Consider the following 10,046-nt stretch of genomic DNA (forward strand, 5'->3'; position numbering starts at 1 on the left):
GCTCACCTTGGGCTCTGGTGCAGGTTTGGGGCATCACAGACCTCGGAGGGCTCGTCCAAGAGCGACCTGGAGAACGGAGACCATGACGGGAGCGTGGACTCGGAGGAGGAGGAGGAGCCCGAGCAGCAGCCGCCTCCCCCCTCGGCAAACAGCCCCAAGAGCAACATTTCTGAGCAGAAGGACTCTGACACCTCTGAAGGTAAGGGGTGTACAGCAGGGGGAGATCTGCAGCGCTGCAGCAAACTTTGCACTGCGCCAGATTCCCGTGAAGAGTCCACAGTTCCACCTGTGCGTGGGAGAAGTGGGAATTTCAGGGTCCATCTCTGCCTCTGGACTATCAGGGAGCTGGAGCCCTGCCCAGCTCCCCTCAGAACAGCAGCTGTGCTCAGGCAGCCACAGGCACAAGGATAATCCCAGGGGAAGGTGTCCCTGCCCCACGGCAGGGCATTGGAATGAGGTGGTTTTTAAGGCCCTTTCCAACCAAAGCATTCCATGATCCCGGGATTCTGTGAATCCCAGCTGTTTTAGTGCAAATCCCGGTCAAAGCACCTCTGGAGGATCAGGGCATGGACTCCTCAGGCCACGAGACAAGGGTTCTGTGCAGACCTTTGCCAGGTGTCTCCACACTCCAGGTCTCTGCCTGTTCTCCTGCTTTTCCAGCTGTATTTTGCCTGTTGCAAAGCCATCCTTACAAAGCCTGGAGGAAGAGTGCAGAGGGACAGGATTTTCATGCGATCACAGGATGGTTTGGGTGGGAAAGGATATTAAAGCCCATCCAGTCCCACAGGGCAGGGACACCTCCCACTAACCCAGGTTGAAAGCTCCATCCAGTCTGCCCTTGGACACTTCCAGGGATCCAGGGGCAGCCACAGCTTCTCTGCCCAACCTGGGCCAGGGCCTGCCCACCCTCCCAGCCAGCAATTCCTTCCCAATATCCCATCTAACCCTGCCCTCTGGCAGTGGGAAGCCATTCCCTGTGTCCTGTCCCTTGTCCCAAGTCCTCTCCATCTTTCCTGTTGGCCCCTTCGGGGATTTTCCCACCTCACCATGTAAACAACGCTGTGGAAGTGCAGGAGACACACAGTGTTGACAGCAGAAAAAATCCAGGGGACAAAAACATTTTCCCAGACTTCCATTTCTCATTTCTCCAGGCGTCTCCAGTTTTAAAACATTTCTTTTTCCGGGGGGTGCCTTGGTGTTGTAACTGGGAGCATCAGGCAGAGGTGTCCCAGTTGCCTGCTCTCTGCACCCCTCTGGAAGTGTCAGGTGTTCCCAGTTTATTAGGAAGAACCAGTATAAACCAGGCACTCCCAGTGGGTGGTGTGTGACAGCCCTGTCACCCTTCCAGAGCCCTCAGCTGGAATTTGGGCTCAGTTCCTGGGGGGTGCAACCCTGGGGGGGGGGGTCTCCCCTGCTTATTCAGTTTGCAGAGCTCTGCAATCCCTCCCCTTTCCTGAGAAAGGTAAGGAAAAATGGCATTTCAAAAAGTGGGATTTGTGAGACTGGAAGCACGGAGTAGGACTAGAAGTGGGAGCAGGTTCTGGTGAAGAAGGAATAGGCCAGGACTGTAAAAAACAAACTTACCAAGTGACTTCTGGGATCTTAAACATTTTAATCCCTTTATCAGTTCCTTACCTGCAACTGCCAGAATCCACAGTTAGGGCTGGAATGGCTGAAAGGGGGCGAAGGGACCTGGAGTTGAGCCGGGAGTCACTGGCTCAGGGATGAAGGCACCCACCCTGTCATTCCTCTGTGTCGATGCCTCTCCTGTGGATAACAGGGATATTCCCAGGCAGGTTGGGAAGGAGCACCCCTGGGGAGGGTGTTCTGCCCGGGATCCCCAGGCTCCTGGGCTGCAGAGGCTGCTGTTGTTGTCCCCAGGGGCGGGGTGGACGGCGGTGTTCGAGCCCGTGAGCTCCAAGCCCCCCACGCCCTGCGTGGCCATGGACGTGGGGTCCAGCGTGTGGGACTCGGCCGCCCCGGAGAGCTCCGCGCCCGAGGAGAAGGGATGGGCCAAGTTCGCAGACTTCCAGCCCTTCTGCTGGTAAGAGCCACAGCACCCCAGTTTTTCCTTGGAGCTCTGGGGTGGGGGAGTGCTAGGAATGCGTTTCGGTGGAGTGCCTGGGCTGTAATCCTTTCTTCTTCCCTCCCCCTTCCCACTGCTTCCCCTTTGATGTTTTAATATTGTCTGATTATCCTGGATCCTGCTTTCCTCCTGCTTCCCAGTGCTCCTAACTGGTGCTGGCATTCCTGTCTTGTGGTACCTCATGTGCCTTTGCTGCTGCTGCTGCCCTCGGGGAGTAAAATCAATTAATAAGGTTTATACAAGTTAAAAATACTCATGGAAGGAAAGGTCAAAGCCTGATGATTCCTTCTGCCGGGGCTGTTTGGAAGCAGTGGGATCCTGTTCCCATTCTCAAGGCTCTTCCTCCCCTCAGCTCAGAGTCAGGCCCTCGCTGCAGCTCCCCCGTGGACACGGAAAGCGGCGGCACCGGCGGGACCCCGAAGCAGGGCCAGGACAAGAACTGTGAGTGAGAACTCTGCCGGGCACACGGGGTGGCACTGAGCCACTGGGAATTCTGCAGGAGCACCAGGTGTAGGGAAAACGTCCCTGCAGTGCCACCCACCCTGAGGGCTCATTTCATCCCAGGGTCAGGCTGTTGAGGGGAACTCAGAAACCCTGGGGGTTTGTTGGGACAGCGTTGTCGGCAAGAACACTGAAGGAAGTTGGAGTTGCCATCACGGAGACATTTCATTTCTCCTGGAAGTGTCCAGGGCCAGTTGGTCTGGGCTTGGAGCAACCTGGGATAGTGGAAGTGTCCTTGCCCATGGCAGGGGATGGGACAGGGTGGGCTTTAAGGTCCCTTCCCACCCAAACCATTCCACGATCCTATAAACTGGTCAAAAGTCCTGTTTTAACTATGCTTGGTTATAAAATCACTCCCCCAGAATTCCAGGGTCAGGGTAAGTCCCTCCACTGGCGGTTGTGCTGAGGCACTGGGAGTCTGTGTGACTCCCTTCCCTCTTCACTCCTGAGCAGGGAAAAATGCCATTTAACGAAGGACTTGGATGGAAGTAAATTAAACCTCTGTGTGTAGTGACCGTGGGAAGGTGGGTGACACTGGGAGGGAGGGAAAGCAGGGGACTGTCTCCTGCCACGTGGGGTTTTTGGGATGCTCTCCCTGTGCAGATGGAGAGCCCATTCAATAAAACCCTGCCTGGCTTTAGAGCTGAAGAATCCCAGGAAGATTTGGGTGGGAAGGGACCTTAAAGCCCACCCAGTCCCACCCCTTGCCATGGGCAGGGTCACCTTGGAGCAGCCCAGGTTGCTCCAAGCCCCGTCCAACCTGGCCTTGGACACTCCCAGGGATCCAGGGGCAGCCACAGCTTCTCTGCCCAACCTGTGCCAGGGCCTCCCCACCCTCCCAGCCAGCAACTCCTTCTCAATATCCCATCTGTCCCTGCCCTCTGGCACTGGGAAGCCATTCCCTGTGTCCTGTCCCTCCAGGCTCTTCTCCAAATTCCCCCCTCCAGTTTTTAGGCTTCCCTTTAGGAAGGAACGGAACTGGATGATCCTAAAGTCCCTTCTCACCCAAACCATTCCACGGTTCCGTGAAAACGCTGTGTTTGACACCACCCTCCTCCCCCGGGGGCCATTCCTGGGGCCTCGTGCCGGGGTTGTGACGTGGGCCATCCCCTCCCGCAGTCAGCCCCGGCTCTCCCTGCGTGTGGAACGTGTGTGTGACGCGGAAGGCGCCGCTGGTGGCCTCGGACAGCAGCTCCTCGGGCGGCTCCGACAGCGACGACGACGACGACAACAACAAGGCCGAGCCCGGCACGGGAGCGGCGGGCACGGCCACGGGGCAGGACGGCAGCCAGCTCCCCGGGGAGGCCAGGAAGGACAAGGCTGTGACCTCCAGGTGGGAAGGGACCTCCATGGGCTTCTGGTGCCAGAAAGGATCCGGGCTCGGGGGGGAAGATCTCATGGAAAAGGGGAGCAAAGCGATGGGTGTCCAGACAGGCAGGGGAAGGTGTGAGTCAGACTCTTGTTCTCCCCTCAGTGTCACAGCCAATAAATGATAAAAACCACAAAATGGCCAGGAAAAGCTGGAGCACATCCTGGGATTTGTGAGCAGCTGGGCAGCAGTTTGTTGGAGTTGTATCCTCTGCCTGCAGCTCTTGAATCATTTGGGACCATAACCAGAATTCCTTACAGAGGAATTCCTTAGTCTGGGAGATAGCAGATCGTTAATTGCTCTCAGCATCTCATTTTGGCAGGGGCTGCCCAGGGAGGTTTGGAGTGCCCAGGCCTGGAGGTGTCCCAGGCAGGCCTGGCCGTGGCACTCAGTGCTCTGGGCTGGGGGACAAGGTGGGGATGGGGCACAGGGTGGATCCATGGGCTGAGAGGGCTTTTCCAACCTCAGGAATCCTGGGATTCAGGTAAGGGGACAGGTGACACCTTCTGTCCCGTCTGTCACTGTCTGTTGGTTTCCCTTCTCTGTCAGCTCATCCCAGACAGGCCTGTATGGACTCAGGGGGCTGCTAAAACCAGCTGAGGCTGGAACACTGATGCCAAATATTTATAGGTACCAGAGTTTGTTCTAGACTGGCAATAAATCTTATGAATCATCTCCTGCCTGGGCCACAGCCTCACACAAACCCCTTCTCTGGGTTTGTGTCACCCCTTGGTCTGTCTGTGTGTGTCCCTGGTGGAGGTTTCCGTGCCCAGCTGTGATTTTTCCAGGAGCCTGGTGAAGGGAGAGGAATTTCCTTGCCCCCCTCAGTGGTCAGGAAACTTCAGTGGTTGATTTTAAGTTCATCTTTGAGCCACTGAAATCTCACGAGCCCCAATTTCTTGTGTGGAAAGTGGTTTTCTGATGACATTTCTGGGAAGTCAGCTCAGTTCTCTGCCATCTCCTCCATCCCTGTCCTCTCTCCAAGGTGTATTTTTGTACTTGCAGTCATTCCCTTTGAAGAGCATGTGAGCCCTTGAGGAAGGGAAATGTTTTGATCTCATTATTCCTCATTTTTATGGTTGAGGGTTTTTTTTTTTTTTTTTCAAGAAAAGCAGCTGCAGAAATAGAACCTTGATCTCAAATCTCCATCACATGTCTCGTTACCAGGCTGTGATTCTGTTATTCCATATTAAAGCTCCCCTGGCAGCTGGTAACAGGATTCCAGCTCAGCCATCCCTGAAAGAGGGGGAAGGAAGTGATGAAACCTGGGGGGAAGGTGGTTCATGGGGAAGCTCCTTCTCTGCCTGGGAGACCAAAATTTCACAGAAATCCCTTCCCCAGTTAGAAATTTGGGTGGTTTCAGTCCTCACAGAGGAGACTTGAAAGGTTTGTGCCCCCAGTATCTCCTTTTCCAGGATTTGAGGTCCTGTAGGACCCTGCTTTGTGGCACCTCCCTGGTACCGGAGCGAGTTCATTTCTCTTGTTTGGCTTCTGAATGTGCTGCTCGTGGACATCCAGTCCGTGGGCTTTTCTTCCATGGGATTTTAGGTTCTGTCCTTAAATTCAGTATTTTCCAGGTGCCCACAGAAGCCTCAGGGGCCACTTGGGAAGAGTCTGTGGGGCAGAGCAGTGTCAGTGCAGAACCAGCAGTTCAGGGAGAGCTGAGCTTGGCAGTGAGAATGGCAGTTCTGGGAACCCTCAGACCGGGAAATGGGAATATCTGCCTGGAGGAACCGACACTCTTGGTGTATCTGGTTGATTTTAGGACCCAGAGCCTCCAGGATGCTGCGTTTCCATCCCAGTTCTCATTTCTCTGTGAGATTTTTGTGGCCTGTGCAGGGAGAGGAGGAGGAGGAGGAGGATTTTCCCCTCCATTGCAGTTCAAGACCCGTTCATTCCTATTTGGTGTGACCTTGGCTCTGACAGGAGCTCCGGTGCTGTTGTAACGTGTTCCCTGTTCCCACAGCGACGCCGACTCCGTGGTGGTTGAGAAAGTGGCCATCGCCGACACGGGGTCGCCCAAGGCCCCCAAAGCCCTCAACAACGTGGCCCCACACTCAGAGGGGCACCAGAAAGTGGCCCCTGTCGTCACAGCCGTCACGGAAACGGCCACGAAAGACAGGTGAGGGTGGGGACAAACCTGGCCTGCTGGGACAGGCTGGGGTTGCTGAGGGGGTGGGGACAAACCTTTAAAACCCACCCAGTGCCACCACTGCCCTGGGCAGGGACACCTTCCACTGGCCCAGGATGCTCCAAGCCCCATCCAACCTGGCCTTGGACACTTCCAGGGATCCAGGGGCAGCCACAGCTTCTCTGGGCTACCTGTGCCAGGGCCTGCCCACCCTCCCAGCCATCAAGTCCTTCCCAATATCCCATCTGTCCCTGCCCTCTGGCACTGGGAAGCCATTCCCTGTGTCCTGTCCCTCCAGGCCTTGTCCCCAGTCCCTCTCCAGCTCTCCTGGAGCCCCTTTTTTGGCCCTGCAAAGGGCTCTCAGGCCTCCCTGAAGCCTTCTCCTCTCCAGGGGAACAATCACAATTCTTCCAGCCTTTTCCTCATAGGGGAGCTGCTCTATCCCCCTAATCCCCTTTGGGGGCAGAGGGTGGAACTAGATGGGTTTAAGGTGCTTTCCCAAACCATTTCCTGGCTCCATGTGATTTTCCAATGTACTGATTTGTGATGGTCCCTGAGAAGGTTCCTGTTGGAGGCTGGTGACGCTTTAGGAGGCAGGAGAAACGAAACTAGAGGAAGGGTGGCTCGGATCCCACCAAGGAGGCGAATTCCCAGCCAGGATGAAGGAAGCCTTAGGAACCAGTGTGTCCCAACAGTTCCCTGTCCCTGATGTTCCTTCTGGGTTTCTCCCCAGGAAAGAAGAGGCCTTGCCCTGTGCCGAAGCCACGTTGAACGGCCCCGCTTGATGCCGCCGCTGCCACGGGACGTGTGTGACCCAGGCCAGGCTGCTCCTGGTGATGCAATTTGTCAATTCTTATTATTTTTTTTTTTTTTTTCCATTTTAATTTTATTTTTTAATAAATGCTGCATTGATGAGAGCGAGCTGGCAATTGAGGACCAGACACGCAGTTCCAACACCAACAAGTCTGTCCGGAGAGACACTTTCGCATTGTCCAAATGTAGCATTGAGCAGTTTAAGTCCTCACAGGAATGACGGGCTCTTCCCAAGCAAAGCCTTCTGCCTGATTTGAGTTGTCCCCCTTTCCCCTCTCTCCCTCGTTTTGTTTTTTTTTTGTTTTGTTTTGTATTTGGGGTTCAAAAGTCCTATTTTCCGAGTGTTATTGCACACAGTATTTCAGCTTCTCTTGGGAAAGGTAGCAGGTCTAACGCCGGGACGGGGACAGTGCACAAGAAGTCCCGCAGTCGTGTGACCAAAGTTCCTGATGGAGCTGTCCTCGGGCAGCCTTTGCACCGCTTTTGTATAGCAATAAAGCCTTATCAGAAACATTTCATAGGAGGAGAAAATGCAAACACTTCCACGGGACGGAGCAGGGAGGGGTTGGAGGTGCAGGTTTGGGGTGGGAGGGGAGGAGGCCGTGGTTGTCCGGAGCCAGAGGCCAAGGGGGTGATGTGCTGTGGGGTGTCTCTGCATTCCAGGGATGGCTCCCTGCTCTCCCATGGAGACTGGTGGTTCAGAGCAGCATTTGGGGTGGGGCAGCACTCGGCCTCTCCTATCCGAGCCTGGGGTGTGGTCCAGGTGTGTCCAGGGAGAGGACACTGCCCGTGGCTCTGCTGCCCAGCAGGACCCAGAGCACACAGAGGTGACCAGGGCTTTTGGTGGCTTTTTGGAGACTTAATGTATTTTCAAATGATTATGGAAATCCTTTTTTCTGTTCGTTTTGTTCTGTTTTTAAAGTTTTTTAATGGATGCAGGAACAGCAACACTTTTGCACTTTGTACCTTGCGACAACATTGGAGAGGGACCCGGCCCCTCCCAGCTCTGGGTGGGCACCCCTGGTGTCCCTGCCCAGAGAGAGCTTTGGGGGGACACAGTGTTGGGGGGGAGAGGCAAACAGGAGGGCAGGACCAGGGGAGGGGCAGCACCCGGAGCTGGGACACGGGATCTGCCCAGCCTGGAGCCCCTGCTCCCGGGAAGGCTGTGCTGGTGACACAGGTGGGCTGTGGGGACACAGGTGACACAGGTGAGGCTCTGGGGGCTCCTCTGCCCCCGAGCTGGACCCGCCGCTGTGCTGGAACCCACCTGGCAGGTGTCCAGTAGTGATCCAAGACCTGGAAAATCGTTCCCTTGGGAGTGAGCTCACGGAGCTTGACGCAGAGGGAGCCAAATAGCTGCTTGCAGGGAGATTCTCCCCCGAGCAGAACGAGGGGCTTGGCCCTGCCAGTGTGAAAGGACCTGCCAGTGGCTCTGGAGCACAGGTGGCTCCAGCCTCGGGGCCTCCTCAGAAATCCTTTGTTCTTGCTGTGATGTCTGTGGTGCTTGTGGAATGTCCTTCCCTGTGGTGAGGTGTGTGAGGGGGGAGCGAGGAGAACGAGGCGTTCCCACACTTGAGATTGGCTCATCCCTGTGTGCCCAAACACTGCTCAGCTCTGCTCTGGAGGGAAAACAGAGGGTTTGCCTTGCTGGAATCCTGGGGAATGGGGTATCCCGCAGGTTCCTGGAGGCTGTGCTGGGGCTGTGGGCCACTCGTGTGCTGCTGGCAGGGCTGGGGATTCTCCAGCTCCTCGGGAAGCAGGTGCAGTTCCTTGGGAAGCAGGTGCTGCCATGGTCTTGTCTGGAAGTCTCCACTCACTCCTTGTAATTTAAAAGAAATAATTTAAAGTTACATTGCACTGGGGAGGGAAAAATCTCACGTTGTGCTTTGGTTCCCCTACTTGGTGTCCAGGGATCAATCCCACTCTGAGCCAGAACTGTCAGGAAGGGTGACTGGGTTTGAGTTCCTGGCTGGAGACACATTCAAGTCTTAATTTTCCAAGGATTGGTGCTAGAGTTCTGCTGAAAATCAGGGTCTCTCTGGGCATTCTTCTAGCCCCCAGAACTGATACTGTGAGAGCTGAGAGATCATTTGTCTGGTACAACTTCAGCAGCTGTTGGATACCACGGCTGGGCTCCGGTCCCAGGGAGGAGCCAGCCTGTTCTTGGTGGTTCCACCATGACCAATTATGACCAGATCCACTTGGGATCGGGAGATGAGGGGAAAATGTCCCTAGCAGGCACGGTTTGCTCATCCTTCTGGCTTCGATCTGTTCTCATCCACCTCATCAGTCAGAGAAATGAGCTTTGCACTGGGTCGTGTCACAGTCGGGGTCACCACCGGCTCTCCCTGCCTGCTGTGCTGGGAATGCCGTGGTTTGGGAGCAGTAATTCCCCCTGGGCTGGGCCACAGGGCTGCTGGCAGCAATAACCCCTGGATGGCTCCGAGAGGACGTGTCTGTCCGTGCCTTCCGCTGCAGATTCCGAGCTTGGCATTCGTCAGCTCTTGCTCCGGGTCTCCGAACGCCAGGGAGAGCTTTAGTGACAATATCCGTGGGCTTATCCAGCGAGCAGCTCCAAACACGGGGTGGGTACCGGGGCACTCGTTATCTTGGTGGATTAATTTGATTACCTGTGCTAATAAGACATGTCACTGGCCGTCAGAGCAGTAGAGATGCACGAGCTCCGTCGCTTCTGTGCCACTGGGTGATCCCTCCTGTGGGATTGGAGCTCTGAATTACCTCATTCCTCCCGTGGGACTGTCCATCACACCAGCCACGACGTGATGCTGATCCACACAAACCTCCTCCTGCTTGGTGTGTCGTGGTTTTTGCTGTTCAGAGCAGATCCAGAGTCGGGAGGTTCCTTACCCAGCTCTGATGATTTTAGAGGCAAACCAGGAATGAATGTTCTTCTGAGTCTGATTGTCCCGTCTCCCAGGGCTGGAGCCACATCTGTTGGGTGTGAAAGTGGATTTCCTGACCCCACCTGTCCCTTTAACTCCCTGGGCTTGCTCAGCCCAGATTCTGCTCATCTCTGTCCCTGCTCCCTCTGTGCAGAGACTGGGATCTGCCCATATCCATAGGGTGCCTGTCCTGGTAGGATTGACCTGTCTGCTGCTGAGTGTGTCTGTGTAGGCCTGTATTTT

General features: G+C 55.4%; 1 protein-coding gene across 2 annotated transcripts in view; it reads left to right on the forward strand.

Moving 5' to 3' along the window:
• PPP6R2 (protein phosphatase 6 regulatory subunit 2) overlaps positions 1-7,418 on the forward strand; it is a 50,894-nt gene extending 43,476 nt beyond the window's left edge. Inside the window, exons 19-24 of one of the 2 annotated variants that reach the window (XM_027906397.1) lie at positions 24-199; positions 1,882-2,044; positions 2,439-2,527; positions 3,707-3,920; positions 5,923-6,078; positions 6,821-7,418. In XM_027906397.1, the coding sequence (XP_027762198.1) occupies positions 24-199; positions 1,882-2,044; positions 2,439-2,527; positions 3,707-3,920; positions 5,923-6,078; positions 6,821-6,872 (850 nt within the window). In that variant the 3' untranslated portion in view covers positions 6,873-7,418. The remainder of the gene's footprint in view (positions 1-23; positions 200-1,881; positions 2,045-2,438; positions 2,528-3,706; positions 3,921-5,922; positions 6,079-6,820) is intronic. The other variant, XM_027906398.1, reaches the window with a different exon arrangement.
• The last annotated feature ends 2,628 nt before the right edge of the window (positions 7,419-10,046 follow it).

Source organism: Empidonax traillii, unplaced genomic scaffold (genome assembly GCF_003031625.1).
Source record: "Empidonax traillii isolate 1590-97213 ecotype Southwest subspecies unplaced genomic scaffold, ASM303162v1 scaffold1292:size136317, whole genome shotgun sequence".
NCBI classification, from domain to species: Eukaryota; Metazoa; Chordata; class Aves; order Passeriformes; family Tyrannidae; genus Empidonax; species Empidonax traillii.